Genomic DNA, 23,158 nt, shown 5'->3' with positions numbered 1-23,158 from the left:
GGCTGAGATGGGTTAAGTGTTTTGAGTCAAAATCAACATTTTTTTTTGTTGAGAAAGGGGGTGTTCCTTCTTTGTAAATTTTCAAACGGGATAGCAATGGAACAAAAGCACAATATCTTGAAAAGTCCAATTTCTTTGTTTGCTTGCTGAAATCGATTGGGCTAAGGAGACTCATCTCGTGTTTTATCCATTGTGAATTTTCGGGGAAAAAATCGATTTGCACTTTGCATTCAGGTTTCATTGTACAAATGATATTTTATAAAGAATTAGTTCAAGCAAGTCCATACAATAAAGCGTTGTTTCGACATTATAAGCGAAATCTAAAATTTCAATTTTAATTTATTAAATATGGGTTACGAAATTGCATCCTAAAGCAGGTGTTATACTAGCTGATTCAACTGAGTCTTAGCACCTACTTAATTGTACAAAATCAAAACACACACACATAATAAAATAAGAAACGTTAGCCATTGTTAGTACGATAAACCTAATTATATGAGGAGATAGACGGAATGCAAGAACATGAGTAAACTATTTTTAATTGGGCTGGCTAGCCCAATTGTAAATGGGACAGTCGTCCGAAGAGAGACGGCGGATGAGCCCAATAGCGACACAAGAGTAGAAATGGCGTGGGTAGCCATTGTTTAAGCTGGTATTTACTTGTTATCCAATATTTTTAATGTTTAGCAATAGTAGCCACTAGTCTATTAAATTAATATGAAAAGACTGTGTTACCCTTTCTTCTATCTCTTTTCTCTATGATCCTACGTATACAAATATCTACTTGCAACTTATTAAGACAACTTTTACACCATCACTTTCACTCATTGGTAAGGAAGGTCAACGAGAGCACCAAATGGTACGAACTTCTATTAATGCTACTGAAAATATCTTTGGTTATAGTTCTTGTTGATAAACTAAACAAGCATGAAGAACATAAGGGAACGATTACAAAAGCAAAAGGAGAATGGGGAGAGGTTCCAGATTTTAAAAAAAGATTAAGATATGACGTTGTGAAAGTAAGAAAAAAAAGTGATGAGTAAACAGGAAATGCGATTCCTTCCCAAAAGTTAAGGACATGTAGTCCTGAAGTCCTAAAGTTAAATTCAAAAGTTAAGGACATGGTCCTGAACTTAGAGTTTCAAGTTCAAAAGTTAAGGAAATGTAGTCTTGAAATCTAAAGTTAAGTTCAATAGTTAAGGACACAAGTTCAAAAGTTAAGGACAGACAGTCCTTAACTTACAGTTACACGTTCTAACGTTAAGGACAGACAGTCCTTAACTTACAGTTACAAGTTCAAAAGTTAAGGACAGACAGTCCTTAACTTATAGTTACACATTCAAAAGTTAAGGACAAGCAGTCCTTAACTTACAGTTACAAGTTCAAAAGTTAAGGGCGCTTGGTCTTGAAGTTTGAGTTCCAAGTTCAAAAGTTAAGGACATGTAGCCTTGAAGTCCTAAACTTAGAGTTCCAAGAAGTTACAAGTTCAAAAGTTAAGGACATGTAGTCCTGAAGTCCTGAACTTAGAGTTCCAAGTTCAAAAGTTAAGGACATGTAGTCCTGAAGTCCTGAACTTAGAGTTCCAAGTTCAAAAGTTAAGGACATGTAGTCCTGAAGTCCTGAAGTTAAGGACATGAGCAAAAGGGTATTTTCGTCCGGGCAGTTAAAGTTTATTAAAGCACTGGCTAAAGACTAAAGACATTTTAAACGGTGGCTTAAAAGTAAATACATGTGTTATTAGTGGCCAACCGTGCACTTCTCCCGACACAAGACAATGTAGCGGCAGCAGCCTAGTCATTTGGATTGGGCCAGAGTTCTAAATGAACTCAGCAGGCCCAGGACGATTCCATGCAAAACATAATGAGAACAAAGATTAGTATCTATCTATTCATTCTAAAATTATAAAGTGAAGGTTGAATTGTAATGCACAGTGGAGTTGTTTAAGGAATTAAAGATGAATCAAATAACTGCTTGTAAATGACTTTTCTCAAAATATTAACAAGAATCCAACCCCTGAACTTTGGCCAGAATTTGTAATGCCAAAGGATTTCCCTTAAAACACCCTAACACTTCAGAGTTCACGAGGATCTCGTAGACCTCAAGTAGCTCTTGTGCCAGGGAGGGTCATCATCAAAGATGGTAAAAGCTTATGACCATCCAAATGTCTCACAAATGACTTTGAAATAGTACATATAGTAGTTTCTGATGATGTTGTTCTTAATCAAAAATCAATATCCTTTTCCTAAGTTAATCAATTGCTTCCAAATTTTCAAGCATTTCATAGAGGGGCAGAAATTTTCTCTCAGTTTTGATTTCTAAACAGTCAAAACAATTACCCACATAACTTGTGATCACTTAAACAAATCCTCACTAAAATAATTGAGATATTGACCTGTATTGTGCTTCTTTTCCTTGAAAAGCATGTCTAAATAGCATATATTATTGTGCCTCTGCCTTTGTATCCATTTGATGATATCATGTTTTATCTACAGCTTTACCTTATGCTTTTACTTGCTTTTCACACTGCTAGCGAGTGTCAGTGTCAACCTCTCGACATTACTTCTTCAATGCTAGATTTGTACTTACTAAGTACAGTGATTTTATACTCATACTACACTGTCTGCATATTTTTGTGCAGATTCTGAGACTGGTATTAGTGGTACTATTGAGTTGAGTAGGAGTACTTTGTTGGAGACCTCGTGGTGAGCTGCTATACTTAATCTGATTCGCAACACTTGGAGTCCCCATTCCCTACTTATCTATTCATGTCTATGTATTCTTTTTTGAACAAATGCTTTGTCCCGTTGATATTAGTTACTCTTATTAGATGCTTGTGATGCAGTGACATCGGATTTTGGCCTTTTGTTGGATAGTTGTGGCCGTATATAGAACTTGTCATCAATTTTTTTTACTTATGTTATTGAATTGACATTTTTTTTGCATTGTTATTTATATTATGAACCAATAAATGGCTTAATAATCTGCTTATATTATTGTTGACCGAGTATTGGCTTGCTTAGCAAGCGGGTTAGGTGTCATCACGATCTTTGGTAGGATTTTGGGTTGTCACATATGTATTTTGCCTAATGAGTTTAATTCCGATTTAAATAAATAAATAAAAAAACCCAACCATGAACACGTTAAATGCTCTCATGTGCCCTAATGACTAGGTCTAAAAGGAACAATGAGCATAACAAATATAAGTGACTGACTGGGACTCAAAAGATGAACTAAACCTGACGTAAAAGGAAGAAATGATTCAAGAAAAATTAGAAAAGACTTTGCTATTTTTTTCTTGAAAAAGAATGAGTTACTTCTGTTTGTTACCGTCAAATTTGCAAATATTCCTTCATATGACTTATTAATTAGTTTCTTGTCTGCAACTTATTTGACAGAGAAATTTTTTTGAGGTATTCCTTTAATAAGTTAGTGAGCAATTTCACTAATTACTATCTGTGCAAAAAAAAAAAAAAAACAAGAAAGGGAGGGGGGGGGGGGGGCCTCAGGACCCTCCCCAACAAAAAATTATAAAACAACGTGAAAGAACAATTAAAAGAAAAGGGAAAAATCCTTAATCCACTTTCACATAAACAACTTTTTGAAAACATTTGTGCAAAAAGCTCTTGGAAAAACGAAAACAAAAATACGTTTTTGACAACATAGCCAGTACAATCCCACACTGCGGGGTCTGAGAAGGATAGTATGTACACAAACCTTACCCCTACCTTGTGAAGATAGAGAAGTTGTTTCCAATAGACCCTCGACTAAGGAAAGCATAAGCACCACATTAATGAAAATATAGACAAGAAGGGACACCCCAAAAGCCATATAAAAAAAAAAACACGTTTTTGACAAATATAAGGATTTCAAGAATTGTTTCATAAGCAAATACACTTAGTATACTTTCTCTGTGTTTTTTAATAAGTAGTAACAACAACAGAAAGTAGCAAGATTATGTATTGCAGTGGCTTATACATTGACCAGGACTACTGATACACAATCCAGGGTTAGACTAACAAAATTTCCATTTTCAGTTAGTATTTGTAAGTTTGAAAGTCCATCCATATAAGGATACAGTCAGATATCATAGAACAAGACTGCCCACCAGCACTGAGGTTAAGGGAACCGTTAAGTTGTCATCAAGTTCGGTGCTTATAGGATGGGATTCTACCAGTGCTGCAGCAAGCGACACAAACAAGAAGCCGAAAACCGTGTGGGAGCTCTCCTGAATATACCCAAACAAGGAGAAATAGTGCAAGTATCTGTAGCAAAACATGTAAATCAGTAAACAAGTTGCAGCGGTTAAGTAGCACGATAACAAGGAAGCTTCTATTACCCAATGGATGCTAAGAAACCAGCAGACGCCATCGCAATACTACCAGCAAATGATTTGTTTTTATTGTACGGGAGTTTCTGTTTTCCAAACCTCCTGCCAACAATGTCAGCTATACCTGGAGCAGGAAAACGGTATCTTTTTTATTATTTATTATTAAGACCTTGCCAGACAATCAGGAAGGGCGCCTAACCGTTCCAACTTAATAAGTTGAACAGTTAGGATTTGGGAGAGAGAGACAGTAGAATTATGTTGCCTCAGCATTGCATACCATCACCAGCACAAAGGTTGCAAATTAGTCCAATTGCAATAGGAGAATATCTCCAATATACAGCACAAGCCAAAGTGATTGTAAAGGCATAGTACAACGGTCCCTTGAGAAGCTCCCTAATGTACCAGACATGCCAACCACACTATAAGTTGCCAATTAATTTGCTTAACAAAGAAGAAAAGGTAATAGACGGACAAAAAAAGTAATCCTTAGCTTAATTAGGACCACATACAAGTGAAGGAAAATGGGGATTGCCAGGCAATTACGCTTAGCCTCTAGTGCCATATTTGGCGCTGTCGCATGTTTTCAGAAAATTCTCTTCCCCATCATTTAGTTATGATGTAAGAGATGGTAGACTTTTAAGCATAAATATTGTCAACATGTTCAATTTTTCACAGATGTTGGCAGCATCATATTACTCATAGATTGCAGCTTAATGAAATTAACGAATACCAGGTTGCCATTAGTGAAATGAAGTGGAGAAAAAAAAATTGAGAAATGAAGAGATGGATGACCCTAAATAAATTTGGATAGCAACCTCATCCTCAACTGAACCATTTTTTGGCTGTGTGACAGCTTGTTATTGTTTGTAATAGCTAAGTTTTGTAACAAGAGATGGTTTAATGAAACTGTTTGGTAGAAGCTGTAAATATTCTTCAAATTACTAAACCTGTGGTCTCCAAATCGGCTCATAGACTTGACAGTCGCATCATCCTTCCATAATCCTAGTCCCAAAAGAAGCATTTTTATTATGTTGAGACCAGGAATAAGAGATGCTAGAATTGCTCCCTGGCGACCAGAGCTGGAAAAACAAACAATGCCAAATCACGAAAAAAATTAGGAACTAAATGAATGAAAGGCAGGCTTCATGCGTAGGTTGAAAAAAGGTACCTGAACATTGGCCAGCAGAGCATGAAGACCAGCCCAATGCTAATATGGACAAGCTTTCTATTTGTTTTCTGTAATATAAAAATTGAAGAATTAAGAAAATACAGTACAAAGGCCTTACTGAACATCATTAAACTGAACAGGTAGTTACTATTTCCATAAGATGAAGGAATCCAACTATAAGCATAAGTTGGGGCTATTTCATCTAACATGGTCTTGAAAAACAAAAGGACAAACTAATCCCAAATCTGGAACTCTAACAGAATTAGAATCTTGAAATGAGAAAGTAGGAAACATGAAAGAAGAAGGGGAAATTATATTCAACTAAGTAAATACACATTGTATGCTTCTCTTCCATTCAAGGGATACAGACGAACCAGTTATATTGGTAAATAGAAGAAAACAAGACAGCAGAATGCAATAAATCTATTTGAGATCAAGTATTGTCCGATTGTATTGGTTAAAGCCGGATAATATTTTAAAGAATCATTAACGAAGACAACATAGACTTTGTAACACTGCAAAACCAATATAGTTTTTGGGCTAACATCATAAATATATTAAGAAGATCCTCATCACAGTATTGTTTCATCTTATAATCATTACAGAGATTACGGCTAACTACCAGAAGCATACAAGCTTGGAATAATTTCTGATGATTAGACTTGGCCCAGGGCTTAGTTCAAGTAGCAAAGGTTGAGGCACTTGTTACTTAGGTCACAGGTTTGAGCCTTGCGCCATGCGAACTACGCCTAACGTTTGAGTGGAGATGTGTAGAGGAGCAGGCCCATTATCCCGAGTTTCGAAGACTGATGTATGTCCTAAGGGCTGGCTCCAGACGGATTTTCGGGTCATCAAAAAAGAAATAAATCTGATGACTAGTGGAAAGTTATATAAACTTGGTCGACGCCGGATAATCAAGACATCTGTATGGCAGTAAATGCACACAAGACTAGCAGTAGTAGACAATATAAGACCCTGTCACTTTCGTTCTGATATCAGGTACTTAACATACACCATATATGAACATAGTGCATATTTTGCAACATTAAATTCAGAAAAGCTAAGCTATTTCATTGCTGTACTTAGCACGAGAGAATTAGCTTTCACATTTAGGATCCATCATAAGCTTAACAGAATGCAATGAAACCCAGGACACTTTGACAAACAAACAACTCCTCGCACCCAATAGTAGTATTCTAAACTTTCTCGAGTTAGTAGAGTCACAATTTATCAAAGATGGCCACTCAAGTGATGAAGTCAGTTCTATCATGTGATGTCCCTGGTAAAATTCTCACCAAGTCGAATACCATTATAATGCTGAAACATGTCAACGGCACAAAATCAACAAATTGATAGCACCGGTTAGCGTTGTCAGTAATTTAACTTGCTGTTCAAAAGCTGTCTTTGACAGAAATAAAAAGGGAAAAAAGATCAATTTACTTAAGTAACAAGAGAGCTAACATGAATTTACAGGAAACCCTCTAACTTTGCACCAACAAGCTAAGACCATAATTTTTATAAGGAGCATTGTAAAGACAAGCAGATTCACTCAACTATTTTTCTTTTAGATATACTTGCCTCCCGCATAAAGCTCAATAAGACTTACCTCTTGGGTACCGTCACGTCAGTATTTACATTTGGCGAATAGAGAATTCACAGAGTGGATAACTCTGGCATCTAACATATGAGAAAGAAATCAAAGAAAATAAGCCGCCTTTGCTGCTTCCTACAGTATTCATAAGTTGCAGTTTCGAAATTGAAGAATTCAACCACAACCCAGGAGAAATTCATGTGCATTTAGGCCATATCAAAATTTACAACTAAACATTATCAAAGTTTTAAACAGTCAATAAAGATTACTCTTCTCAGGCTAAGAATTAAAACAACCTTACTCGGTTTGACTCTAAATCAGAATTAATCCGATTAGAAAAAGCTGAGTTAGATTGGGGTAACTTTTCGAACTGATATTCAGTGAGAATAATCCCAACCTTAAAAGTGAAAAAGTAAAGGACCCACCTGATCAAAGACTCCTCTCTTTGCTGTTTCTTCCCATAATCGAAGCATGGAAAGGGCAATACCGCCGGACAATGCAGTGGCAATTAAATCCCCCATGACTGGATTTTCCAAAAACATAGCTTTAGGCCTCACCTCGCTGTGTAATCTTCTGGTTTTAAGCTTATGGATTCCGGAGTTGAAGCGATTGAGCGCTTTCTTGTTGGACAAGAGAGAAGAGGGAAGACTTGAATATAAGTGTAGATTTGAGTTTGACTTTAATCCTGGAAAGACACCAGCAGGGATAGCCATTCTAACCACATGTTATCTTTGGTTGGCGCACTTTAGTTATTTCAATGCGCGACTCCTTTCGGCAATAGGCATTAATTGGCTCTCTCTTCTCGCCTAACTTGTATCCCTCGATTTCAATACTGGTATCTATAAACGTGCGTTGTACATTAATAATAACATATGATAATTTAAGTATTTATTTGTATGAATGAACAATAAAATTTAATTAATGAGAGAAATTTTATATATATAATACTATAACAATCATCTAAATGCCGGAAAATATTATTACATTAGCATAATACGTGAATTCAAAATAAAAGGATATCAACAGAACTAACACAAATGATGTTAAATAGATAATTATGTATTATAGTTTAAATATATCTAATGTAATCGTATCTTACCGAACACTTCTTTATAAATGGTGTTTTTTTGTATCCGAACCAAATCATCTTTATTTGATGCTCTTCTTCGTTTCCAACACGAAACAAGAAGTCACTGAATGTTGGATCTGTTCTTACTTTTATATTTCTTGTCATTTGAATATTTCTCATTTGACATCATAAGTATAACTTTGGCAAGTTAACTTTTACAGTTTCTGCTTTGGTCAATTTTAGAACTACTAATCGTACTTGACAGAAATCACCTCCCAAACTATTACTTTTCCACCAAACAGTTCATCGATATCCAATATATCTCTAAAACTCTGGGCGATTATTTCGATTGTTTGATGCTTAGCTGGTTTCCTTTTAAATTTAGCACTATTGCTCTGCTTTGATATATTTGTGATAGTTATTTCAATTATTTCAAAAGGTATATCAAATCTAAAGTGAGTTGTACGACCTCATAGTAAAATCATTATTGGTACACCACTTGTTCTTATTGCTAACAATATCATGTCTCTTGATCTGACATTTGCAAGTAATGCATAACATATGAATATTATTTCGATTCCACCGGAGGCATCTACAAAGAATAATTCTCTATACCAGAATCGACTTTTTATAATATAGTCTTAAAAGCTTATTCTTGTCCTGGATTTAGCTTTAATTGTGTTTCTTCAAACACTTGTATGACCTTCTTAATATTATAGTAATCTTTTTAACCCTGTGATCTATTTTTTGGTATCTCTAACACCCTTTTTATGAAATAAATTAATGTACCATAATATTTTTTATAACTTGAAAAATAATTAAATTAGTTTCTCTTGCTAAATAATTAATTGAAAGATTTGATTATTTGATTTTAATACAAAATATAATTTATTTTCTGTATCATAATTTTATCCACCAAAAAATTTATTTTCAAAGAGTAAAAAGATCGATCTGACATTCCACTTTTAGTTCTTTATGTTTGCAGAATCATTAGTGGTAGTGGCTTTTATTAACTCTTTTCTTTCTTTTCTCACACATTTATGTTCTTAAAATTTTTCTTAGTTTTCTTTAATAGTTGGGTATATTTTTCTATATTACACGAAAAACTAATAATAAAAAAAATTTATCTGAGTAGAAAAGCATTTTAAATATAATATAATTAATATATTATCGTGAGAATTTTTTTCTCAATTTTAATGCTTTATGCAGTCCGTTTAGTATTACTTTTTTTTTTGTATTGAATACTATAGAGTGGTAAAGTCAATATTGGGATTCTTATAAAATTGATTTTATTAAACCTTCCTACATATTTTTAATAAGAATTCAATAGACAAGATTGTATTAATTTTAAAATCTTAAATATTAAAAATATTAGCATAGAAGTTATTGTAGTCCAAAAAAATCGAAAAATATTGTTACATAAGCATAATACGTGAATTCAAAATAAAAGGACATCAACAGAACTAACACAAATGATCAGTTATGTTAAATAGATAATTATGTATTGTAGTCTAAATATATCTAATGTAATGGTATCTTACCGAACACTTCTTTATAAATAGTGTTTTTTTGTATCAGAACCAAATCATCTTTATTGGATGCTCTTCTTCGTTTCCAACACGAAGCAAGAAGTCACTGAATGTTGGATCTGTTCTTACTTTTATATTTCTTGTCATTTGAATATTTCTCATTTGACATCATAAGTATAACTTTGGCAAGTTAGCTTTTACAGTTTCTGCTTTGATCAATTTTAGAACTATTGATTGTATTTGACAGAAATCACCTCTCAAACTATTACTTTTCCACCAAACAGTTCATCGATATCCAATATATCTCTAAAACTCTAGGCGATTATTTCGATTGTTTGATGCTTAGCTGGGTTCCTTATAAATTTAGCACTATTGCTCTGCTTTGATATATTTGTGATGGTTATTTCAATTATTTCAAGAGGTATATCAAATCTAAAGTGAGTTGTACGACCTCATAATAAAATCATTACTGGTACACCACTTGTTCTTATTGCTAACAATATCATGTCTCTTGATCTGATATTTGCAAGTAATGCATAACATATGAATATTATTTCGATTCCGCCGGAGGCATCTACAAAGGATAATTCTCTATACCAGAGTCGACTTTTTATAATATAATCTTAAAAGCTTATTCTTGTCCAGGATTTAGCTTTAATTGTGCTTCTTCAAACACTTGTATGACCTTCTTAATATTATAGTAATCTTTTTTTACCCTGTGATCTATTTTTTTGTATCTCTAACACTCTTTTTATGAAATAAATTAATGTACCATAATATATTTTATAACTTGAAAAACAATTTTAAATTTTAAAAATAATTTAATTAGTTTCTCTTACTAAATAATTAATTGAATGATTTGATTATTTGATTTTAATATAAAATATAATTTATTTTCTGTTGAAAAAGATTATTAATATTAGTTCATATCATGTTTGAATATTTAACCGTAATCATATTTTTATCCACCAAAAAATTTATTTTCAAAGAGTAAAAAGATCGATGTGACATTCCATTTTTAGATCTTTATGTTTGCAGAATCATTAGTGGTAGTGGCTTTTATCAATTTTTTTCTTTCTTTTCTCACACATTTATGTTCTTAAAAATTTTCTTAGTTTTCTTTAATAATTGGGTATATTTTTCTATATTACACGAAAAACTAATAAAAAAAAATTATTTAAGTAGAAATGCGGTTTAAATATAATATAATTAATATATTATCGTGGGGATTTTTTTCTCAATTTTAATGTTTTATGCAGTCCGTTTAGTATTACTTTTTTTTTGTATTGAATATTATAGAGTGGTAAAGTCAATATGGAGGATTCTTATGAAATTTATTTTATTAAACCTTCGTGCATATTTTTAATAAGAATTCAATAGACAAGATTGTATTAATTTTAAAATCTTAAATATTAAAAATATTAGCATAGAAGTTATTGTAGTCCAAAAAAATTAGTTATTACAGTTATGTCCTTTTCTTATAAGTTCTTCTGTTTAATATTTTAGGGCTATTTTAGTCTATCAATATTATATTCATTTTTTTATAATAAATATAGACTCTCCTGTTTCTAAATGGATTTGGATAGTATAATACATTTTTATATTAAATTAGTAATAGGAATTTTTTGAGAAATATATCCTAAAAACAATAGAATTACATGGCTAAAAATATGCCCATATCCCGAAAGTAATTATACTAATAGAAAATCTAACATATTCCTAAAGGTATTAGGTTTACATGCTAACATGTAGTATTATATATCTATATGCCCGAAAATAATTATACTAATAGGAGTACTAAAAGTAATCATGTAGGATTCCTAACGTGTAGTATTATGTCCTAAAACTAATAGGATTACAAGGCTAATGTCTAGAATTCTGATTATGTCCTTTTACTGTGCGTTAGCATGCTTAATATTAAAATGTTATTTTTGTAATCCAACATTTTATTAATGCTTTTATAATTTATCCTTTTTCGCCCATTCATGGCATTACAAACTAATGGTTGATGAAGTTACCTTGTTCTTTAGATTTTTTCTTTCAAAGTAGACTTTTTACATGCATTTCGGTGTTTGTACACAGTGTCAAGGCCTAAATGATCCAGGATTAATTGTAATTGGTATGCTGATCACTACTCAGAAAATTATTTTCCGCTAAAACGTATACCTGGCCTTTACTTCAGAAAAAGAAAGTAGCTTCAGGGTCTAGAGCTAATTAGGTAATGCCCTAATGGAAAAGTTTACATTGAACAACTCTCTTTATAGCGCGAGAGGAAGGGAAAAGAGGAGAGATTTGCATTATGTGTAAAGTCTAAAGAGAATGAATCTTAATATAAATCAGCTAAAGGTAGTCAAGTAAGATTCCTAACATGTAGTATTATGTCCTAAAACTAATAAGATTACAAGGCTAATGTTTAGAATTTCGATTATGTCCTTCTACTGTGAGTTATTATGCTTAATAGTAAAAGGTTATTTTTGTAATCCAACATTTTATTCATGCTTTTATAATAATATAAATAATAATAGAGAAAAATATAGATAATTTTTGAACTCCTTTCGTATTCAAACAATACTTTTCTTTACATTATTTTTATGTAATTTTTAAAAATCACATTTAATAATTACAATATTTATTAAGTATAAACCTCTCACTATCCCTTAAAATTATAAGTTACTACCTATAAAAAGAATGAATGCCTAAACATATTAAAAAAGGAATTGCCGTAAGAAAATAGAAGGAAACGAAAACATATTCCTAGTTCTCCCAGACAATATTTATTTTTAAAATCTAAATATTAAACTTTCTACTAATTTTAAAAAGAAAGATTTCATAACCAAAATTTTAGTGATGAGTCTTACATATTTCAAATAAGGAAAGATTTAATAAATAATATTTTATTTGATTTGAAAGTTCTACATATTAGGAAAATATTTAAATTATTATTTTGTCCAGTGTAAAGTCCATTTTAAAAGGGTAAGAAAAGCGAATGATATTTCGCTAAGGGCCTTCGTGCTTTTAATATAGTATAGATTATTTATTTATCTATATCTATCTATCTATCTATATCCATATTATTATAAAATCATGAATAGTTCATGCTAAATGTTGAACGACTAAAATATTCTCAAAATATTAATTGACTTTTTTAACCTTCATAAATTAAACTAAGCTTCATTGCTATCTCGGATAAAATTGTAAGAATCACTAATTGAATTCCTAATATGGAGAACTTTGAATTCAAGTATGAATATACTACTTTGACTTTCCAGCTATAGATTTGTGCTGACATCGAACATGAAAAGGATTTTACTTACAACTTTGTAATTATGTGTGACGGCTAAACAAGAGTCACTTGATTTTTATTTCGACACCACTTATAAAAATTTCTGTGTACGCCCCTGGCCATAATGTGATGGATTATTATATGCAGCGGAAGCAATCCCAGTATCAAAATCACATGTAATTTAGACAACTAGCATAAACGAGATTTCACGGGTTACCTCTTGAAGCGTGAACATATCTCTTCTACCACGTGAGCCTTCAGTTCCATAACTTCTCAATGGAATCTCCATCACCCGCACAATCGTGATCCTCGAACGTTCCACGGTCTTCTACTGTGTTACCCAAATAATACCCGAAAATAGCAATTTCGTGTGGGCGAAATTTCTAGGAAAACTTGGCTGAAAATTTCAGCCACCATGTACTCCTCCCTCTATGTGGAAAACCTTATGTATTTATAGCACAAGTTTTAAGGGTTAAGACCATTTTCCAAAACCTGTTAGGTTTTCTTTTCCACCAGAAAAATGATTCCTTTATTTCCTATTATTTAGGCACAGTAGGGACCACAAAATTTAATTAACAAGGCTTCCAATTATGGAATTAATTTGTAATTTTCGAAATTAATATCCACCATTATTAATTGCGAATTATTCCACTAAAAATTAGTAATTACACTCTTTATTCAATTTCGAAATTCATCCATTAAATCTTATTTAACTCCCCATGTTAAGATTCAGATACGAATCAATTAAATTAAATTACTGACGATTTAATTTATTAATTATTTCCTTTAGACTTTCGCTTAACTTATTTCATGTGTCGGATACAAAATCCACCGGTCGGGTTTACACATGCAAACTTATAAGCTTTCATAAAGGTATATCATCAATCTCTAAACCGAGACATGGATTCCATCAACTAACTATTATTTCGCCAATGTATATTATTATTATCCAATTTACCAGGCATATTGACCCACGAAAGAATCTCGCCTTTTAATAAATCAAAACAATAATAATATACACAGCTAATAATAATTATATCAAGATTAAGAGTATAAGTACATTTAATGGCTAGAGAGTTTATTTTATTAAGTCAGTATAAAATACTTATCTCTACCTGGTCCGTTCAATACATACAAAATGTACTAGCACAAGAAGTTGGAATTAAACCATTCCCATAATCAAGATTAATTATATTTAATCTTGTGCTACAATCATTCCTGATGGTTTGTCCAATTCCATCATTAGATTGTGAACTCAAACTTTATACCGATGATTTAATCTTCCGTGTATAAGCTAAACTCTATACACTAAATCATCTACTATATAAGCAAAGGACACAGACTATTATATGATCTATTTAAAACTTTATTAAAACTGAATAAACAATTATTTCATAATAAATACTATATCTAAACCAAACTCATGGTTAATAGTATATATCCCAACAATCTCCCACTTAGACTTTTAACCATGATAATTATTAGAATATACTATATCCAAATGCATGGTTAATAGTATATGCCCCAACAATCTCCCACTTAGACTCATAACCATGCATCTACAACTTTCTCAGGCATTCTTTTACATGACTATTAAAAGTCTTCACCAAATAAAGTTTTGTTAAAGAATCTTGCCAAGTTATATCTGATGCAATATTTGTCCAGTAGTACTTTGTCGTAATTATCTAGTTTGGTATTAAACTCTTGAGAGATCCTGTTATCGAAACTATCCCAAGAATGAACACCGAACTATAATTTTCTTTAGCTTTCTCCCACTAAGACGAAGTACCACTAATATTACCTTCGTTACCTCACGACATTGAAATATTAGTGACTTCTTACTATAGTGTTCAATGTTCAAACATCACTCCCACTCGATAAAGGCATATTATGTCTATTAACGTTCTCTCACTACTTAAATGCAATGGAACGTCAATTCTGATGTGTAGGTTTTGATGTTCTTGAACATCTAGTTATTTCTTTGCCCAGTTCCTGTAAAAATAGTTTACTTCTAGGAACATGTTTTATTAAACAGCCCTTATCTAGAAAAATGCATTTGTTTTAACAATTGCCATATTTTCTTTAGGACAATAAAATAAAGCTTCATTCGTTTTCTTGGATATTCGATAAACATGCACCTATCCATCCTTAGTTCCAACTTACATCTCTGCTTTCCCTTTCAGCACATATGCGGGATAATCCTATATCTGAACATGCCACAGACCAAACTTACATTCAGTCCACAGTTCTATAGATGTCCCAGGTACTAGCTTAGAAGGAACTAAATTCAGAATGTAATTTGAAGTTTCCAGGAAATATTCCAAAAATAAATAAGGCAAATCTGAATAACACGTCATTAGTCTATCCATATCCAAAAGAGACTTATTTCTTCTTTCTACTACACGACTCTATTATGGAGTTTACGGTGTAGTCAATTGAGATGTAATCCCTATTCTGATATGTAACTAAAAAACTCTTTAGAGAGATGCTCGCCACTACAATCAAATTGTAGTAACTTAATATATTTCTTTGGTGCTTCTCTATTTCAAGTCTTAAAAACCTTGAATTACTTATTCATTAAGTCTTACAGTGCATCAAATAAATATATTAATATTTTGAGTAATCATTTATGAACGTCATAAAATACTCAAAATCTATCTCTTACGAGTATGTTCATTTAACCATACAAATCAGAAAGGATTCATTCTAGCTTATCACTAGTTTTATTTCCTTTTAAAGGGAAACATCTTTTAGTCAAATTTCCTTCCAAACAGGATCCACAAGTTGGTAGTGCCTCTACTTTCAATGAACCTTAAGGTCCATACTTGACCAACTTGAAATCCTATTCAGATTAATATGACTTAGATAAAAGTGCACAGATAAGTTTTACTCAATTTTGAAGAACATATTCTCTTATGAGGTAGACTAATATTGTTCTGTTCAGGAGAGACATCAATATATAATAACAAGGTCATGCATTCATGTACCACAAGAGATAAAGTGTTTATTAAGCTCAATAACTCAAGAGTTATTCGAAAAATAAAACAAATATCCATCTCTTATTTTGCCCAGAAACCGGAATTAAATTCCTTCTAACAAAAGTACATATATTGTATCCTTAAAATTAATGCCTTATCACTAAAAGAAAATTTTAACAAGTAATACGACAAATTGCATAAAATCATTGTGGAGTTGAGATAAAAATATTAAATAGATCATAATAAGTCAAAACACTGAATAGTAAAATTCAGACTGCATTCAATATTTATATACATACATGCATCTGGAATAATAAATTTCGACGGAAAAAGAATTATTCATGCAAAGTATATTATATAATGCAAGAATTATACAATCCAAAAATAAATAGAACCAACTCAGATGGAGAGCATACTATTATTTTCAGTCAATTGTATATAACTTTTTAATACAAAAATTTTAAAACACAATACACATATATGTCATGCATCTTGAATAGCAATTTCGATGGGAAAGAACTACTCATGCAAGAAAGAACTACTCATGCAACATACATATGCAATGCCAGATTATTCACTCCAATAATTAAAACAGATCCAACTCAGATGGAGAGTATACTGTTAATTTAAGTCAAGTGAACATCATTTTTAATAGCTCTAGTTTCATTGATCCAACATGTATACTCAGATGGAGAGTAAGTACACGATATCAATTACTAGTATTTCACCTAGTGAGCTTACAATAAATTTATCCGATATGGAGGAAGACCTAAAGTCAACGCATAAATTTATTACTCACTTGAAATTAATAGTGGAAGACCATAGAAATATATTTCTATCACCACTTAATCATGATTGTATTGTAGTTACAAAATTGATTCAACCCTTTAAGCTCAGATGGAGAGTTAATACTGGTTATCAATAACTAGTAACTATAGCCAGTGAGTTCATAATAAATTTATCCGATATGGAGGAAGACCTAATGTCAATGCATAAATTTATTATTTCACTATAAATAAAAAAAAATGAAGACCATAGGGGTTTATTCCCATCACCACTTTATCACAACCACGAACTTTTCTCTGAGGATTAAGTTCCATATTAAAAAAAAAAATAACTCAATACCCATTTAAACAATCTTAAAATACTAAAATTAATATTTCACACTGCATAGTGGTGATTATTGTTGACTGGACTATTTCTGATAAATCTACCAAATTTCATATCAATCAAAAATTGCGACCAAATTTGGAAAATTACCATTTTAAGCATTTTTTTAAGAATTTAAAATATGACCTACATTTTTTTTATCATATACCAATTCATGTCAAATCAACATGTGTTATCATGTTCCAGATTAGACATATAAAATGATAGAAAGAATGACTTTTCGTATGTAAACCACATTTTAATCCGTCAAACCTCCAAAAAACTCACCTAAACGATCTCAAATCGTCAAAATACGATGTGATTCACTGCATAGCAGTGATTTCTTCTTAAATGATCATTTCCAATGATCCTACCAAATTTCAGGTCATTCGGAAATCGTGAAATTCATGATCGCCAAAAACTAGACCAAATTCGAATAATTTTTTTTTTGGCGTAGTCAGGATTAAATCCATGTGATTTGCATTCTTGCTATATATCATATCAAGTTAAATCATCATGTTTCAGATTTAACACAAATATAGCCGATATATAAAGAATAATTTTTCATATTTATAACAAATTCAATTTAATAAACTGCTTGAAAACCCATCTAAACGACCTCAAAATGCCAAAAAAACAACATGATTCACTGCATAGCAAGGAGTTTTTTTTTTCTAGATCGTTTTTGATGAACCCACCAAGTTTCAGGTTAATCGGAGTCCGTCAAATTCATGACAACTAGCCTGTAACCAAACTCGGAGAATAAACGTTTTAAGTAGTTTCATGAATTAAAATAAATATGATATTGATTTCCATTCTCCTTATAATTACACTATGAGCTGAAGGCATATATTATTTGCTTCCTATTTCTAGGATATATAATATCTCCTTTTGCAATAAATTATCCTTTTATTAAATACATAAGAACCTGAGATATTATATTTTCTCACATTCAGTGAAAACCCCAATATCTCTTCTCATGGGTGGAGTTAGTTTCACTAGTACCCAAAGATAAATACTCTTTTTCTAGTTATGAACCTCCACCATTAATGTAGATTTCTCAAGGATAATTTTCACATGGTATATTAAACATATTTCAATGACTCAAATAAATATACCATTTTGTGGATCCTACTTATTAATCATAATGCCCAATCCATGAATAGATATAATTTCACATGTACAAATTTACTAAGAATTTTTCATGAGTTCAAATAAACAAACCACTTCAGTGGTAACTATTTATTACTCATAAAATTCTCAATTTACAAGTGAATATATATTTAGCTCATAAAATTATTTTATGGTAGATCATAGCTTAAAAGTCATACCAACATTATAAAACTCATACAACATACCGTCATATTTCACTTAATTAGAACCTCCAATCAGAGAACAAAATTCTTCATCGAAAATCCAAACTAGTAATCACATAGGGCATGAAAATATAAACTTAAATTTGAGAATTTTTTTTTTTATGCACAAACATGCCAAACGCTCCAATCATTAGTCATCCAGGATATCAAATAGAGAATTTTACTTTCTTACAAAATAATTATATCATTACACAATATGAATTATACCTTGTAAGACCTAGTCAATAAAATCTTACACCTCTATTATTGAATTTAATACAACAACACGTTTATTTGCTAATAGTCAATGTGTAAACCTATTATATGACTAGTATTTAATCATGGGGACCATGGGGAGTCATCCCCAACACCATTGAATTAAAAAAGAATTAAAATTATTAAGAAATAATTTCCAGAAAATAGAAAAACGTCCAAAACACAGTCCAAACGACCTCAAAACGCCGTAAAATACTACAATTCACTGCTAAAGCAGTGAGTTTTTCTCACCACGGCGTTTCCGTTGGACCCACCAAATTTCAGCTCAATCGGAGTCCGTCAAGTTCGCTGACCACCGAAAATTCCGGTTATTCGGTCAAAAACAGGTTTTGCGTTTTTCTAGGGTTTACCCCAAAAAATTCAGATACTCTCAATCAAATATCAATAAGAAAACATATATCTCATGATTATAAGAATAATCCATAAATTATGCACAGTTAATTCACAAAACAGCAGTGCAGTTTTTCAGAAAACCACATATATATGTAATTCAAAAAATGCACATAAACACCATATTCTTGTTTCATGAAAAACTTAGTTATCTAATTAGATGTGAGTGAGCTCTGATACCAATTGATGGATTATTATATGCAGCGGAAGCAATCCCAGTATCAAAATCACATGTAATTTAGACAACTAGCATAATAGAGATTTCACGGGTTACCTCTTGAAGCGTGAACATATCTCTTCTACCACGCGAGCCTTCAGTTCCATAACTTCTCAATGGAATCTTCATCACCCGCACAATCGTGATCCTCGAACGTTCCACGGTCTTCTACTGTGTTACCCAAATAATACCCGAAAATAGCAATTTCGTGTGGGCGAAATTTCTAGGAAAACTTGGCTGAAAATTTCAGCCACCATGTACTCCTCCCTCTAGGTGGAAAACCTTATGTATTTATAGCACAAGTTTTAAGGGTTAAGACCCTTTTCCAAAACCTGTTAGGTTTTCTTTTCCACCAGAAAAATGATTCCTTTATTTCCTATTATTTAGGCACAGTAGGGACCACAGAATTTAATTAACAAGGCTTCCAATTATGGAATTAATTTGTAATTTTCGAAATTAATATCCACCATTATTAATTGCGAATTATTCCACTAAAAATTCGTAATTACACTCCTTATTCAATTTCGAAATTCATCCATTAAATCTTAATTTACTCCCCATGTTAAGATTCAGATACGAATCAATTAAATTAAATTACTGACGATTTAATTTATTAATTATTTCCTTTAGACTTTCGCTTAACTTATTTCATGTGTCGGATACAAAATTCACCGGCCGGGTTTACACATGCAAACTTATAAGCTTTCATAAAGGTATATCATCAATATCTAAACCGAGACATGGATTCCATCAACTAACTATTACTTCGCCAATGTATATTATTATTATCCAATTTACCAGGCATATTGACCCACGAAAGAATCTCGCCTTTTAATAAATCAAAACAATAATAATATACACAGCTAATAATAATTATATCAAGATTAAGAGTATAAGTACATTTAATGGCTAGAGAGTTTATTTTATTAAGTCAGTATAAAATACTTATCTCTACCTGGTCCGTTCAATACATACAAAATGTACTAGCACAAGAAGTTGGAATTAAACCATTCCCATAATCAAGATTAATTATATTTAATCTTGTGCTACAATCATTCCTGATGGTTTGTCCAATTCCATCATTAGATTGTGAACTCAAACTTTATACTTATAAGAACCGATGATTTAATCTTCCGTGTATAAGCTAAACTTTATACACTAAATCATCTACTATATAAGCAAAGGACACAGACTATTATATGATCTATTTAAAACTTTATTAAAACTGAATAAACAATTATTTCATAATAAATACTATATCTAAACCAAACTCATGGTTAATAGTATATATCCCAACAATCTCCCACTTAGACTTTTAACCATGATAATTATTAGAATATACTATATCCAAATGCATGGTTAATAGTATATTGTTTCTTACATATATAGATCTATATCTTCTGGCCAATTTAATTCTAACACACTAGATCCATGTTGGGTCGGCATAATTTAATGATTAGAGGTTCTAAATGCTGTATTATTTCCTTTTTAATTTTTAAGTTCTGGACAAACACTGTGATTCTAGAATGTTTAATTCAATTTTATTCTATGATTGTGTCAAAACTTTACTAATAAGTTGGTTTGGACTATATATTATACTCTTTTATTCTTTATTTTAAGAAACTAATTATTGAACTTTGTACATATCCAATAAGATTAGTACAAAATATCTATACAATTGAATTTTTTTTTACTTCGAGACTTATTTCATAATACTTGACATAAGATATCTTATTTATATCTATATCTAGCTATAATATTTTAAAAGCACGAATAGTCTATGTTAAATGTTGATAGACAAAATTATTTTTCAAATATTGATAGACTTTTATGTCCTTAAATAACTAAATATTTGCTTAATGAATCAAGTTAAAAATGGATATAATTGTAATTCTCCCAAAACTCTTTTTTAGTTTAAACTATAACTTTAGTTCAAATTATAATTTATATTATAAGTCAAACAATCAGCAAACCGCCGACCGTGAACTCCTACAAAATTGCTTCGCTTCTAATTTTGGTCTGAATCAAACATAAATTAATTAACTTTAGATTTGATCACCCCTACGAGAGAAACCTAGCCCATCCCAATTTCAAGTATGAACGATTTTAAATGAGAATTCACAATTAATTTTATAATAAAAAATTGATTATCTTTTGTTCCAAAAAATATAAATAATATGGTTGGATAGTATTATAAAAATAAAGTCTTCTTCCTAATCTATATGGAATTATAATACCAATCTCAAGTCTCCTCCTAATTGTTGAAGTTACAACGCCATACCAATTATACATAAATAAAAATACTTTTAACCACCTCTGACAAATAGTTCAATGGATTTATATACTTGCGTTGCATCCATAACAATTTCTTTACAAGGATTCTTTCTTCTTGTATATGCTCTTCCAGTCCACTTTAACTGATATTTTAGCTTTTTTGTAGTTCATAATATTTACGTATTTCAGATATTAAGTAGAAATTAACTTTCTTTTTTTCAAAGTTGTCCTTGGGTAAAGAGCCTAAGAGTATTTGTTGTATTTCCAATGAACAAGTTAATGTTAATATGTTCAATTTCATTGTTAATTAATGCTAAAGGATGAATTCTATAACATGTGTGAAAACAACCAAAAAATCAATTAAAGTGGACTGGCAGGAGTAATTTTTTAATAAATTTAATTTCTTATTCTATCACATAAATAACCGACTGAAGGTTCACGTGCAATACACGTACATAAAGACTAGTTATTATAAAAGCACCAATAATTTTTGTTAAATATTAAACGACTAAAATATCCCCCAAATATTGATCGACTTTTATAACCTTAAATATTTGTATAATTTAAGGATATAATTGTAAATCACTTAAGACTGAACTTAATTTTTTCGATTTAAACTACACATACGCTAAGTCTACAAAGATGATTTTGGGTAAAATTCTTTTGGGAACATCTTGTGTTGAACGTAGCCTACCAAGCCTACAAAAATATTCTTTCGTCACTCAGATTGCCTACAATGTCAATTTCTGAAATTTATTATGTGTCATATATTTTCATGAAAAGCTGTCAATCTCCAGCTCCAACACGTCTTTTATTACGATCCCAAGGCAAGTATTTACCACCCTAAATATTTAATTGCTTGAATTGGAGATGAATGATAAAAATCTATGGTGTTTAATTTTGACTATGGAGCTTTGATGTTTGCATTGAAGTTTTTAGGTTTCTTACTTTTATTATTTTGGTTATCTCATGTCACAAGAGTTCCAATATTTTGCTATACAGTATAACTTACACTTGGCTCTAAAGTAAGCCCCAATTAGCAGTGAGTACACGAAGCATCGCTACATTCTTATGCACATCTATTCCATCAAATAATAATCATCGTAATTGTTATTGATCTCTGTAATTAGGAAGATTTTGTAGGAATCAAAGCAGATTAATATAATACCCTCTTTATTTTCTCTATCAATAAATATTAGTTATCATTATTGGTGGATGTTTTTTTATTTTTAAAAAGATAATGAAAAGATTGTTTCACTGCAAAACTAGGGCTTACTTTAGAGCAAAGTATAACAAATATTATAACTTTTAATACTTGTGCCTCTATATTCAGTGCGTCGCGAATATCTCAGGTCAAATATCACATTATTTATAGAATTCAAAATCCTAATAAGATCCTTGATATGATAAATTGTTGAGACCAAGTCAAACACTGACATAAGAAAAACTATTATACATGAGCCAAGATGCTCAAGTCTCAAGTCGAATTACTAAGGAAATTCAGATTCAGTAAACCTAATACACACAAACTTACTATATCCACGTTATTTTT

General features: G+C 31.2%; 1 protein-coding gene across 1 annotated transcript; it reads right to left on the bottom strand.

The window, feature by feature from the left end:
• Positions 1–3,827: 3,827 nt before the first annotated feature.
• On the bottom strand, positions 3,828–7,899 carry LOC107802957 (putative phytol kinase 3, chloroplastic). Its single transcript, XM_016626542.2, has 6 exons — positions 7,512–7,899; positions 5,496–5,563; positions 5,275–5,406; positions 4,605–4,720; positions 4,337–4,451; positions 3,828–4,262 (listed from the first exon to the last, which is right to left on the bottom strand). Exons 1-6 carry the CDS (start codon positions 7,797–7,799, stop codon positions 4,085–4,087), a joined length of 897 nt encoding a protein of 298 aa, XP_016482028.2. The 5' UTR covers positions 7,800–7,899; the 3' UTR covers positions 3,828–4,084.
• Positions 7,900–23,158: the final 15,259 nt, after the last annotated feature.

Source organism: Nicotiana tabacum, chromosome 10 (genome assembly GCF_000715075.1).
Source record: "Nicotiana tabacum cultivar K326 chromosome 10, ASM71507v2, whole genome shotgun sequence".
NCBI classification, from domain to species: domain Eukaryota; kingdom Viridiplantae; phylum Streptophyta; class Magnoliopsida; order Solanales; family Solanaceae; genus Nicotiana; species Nicotiana tabacum.
This window is presented reverse-complemented; position numbering and strand designations above follow the sequence as displayed.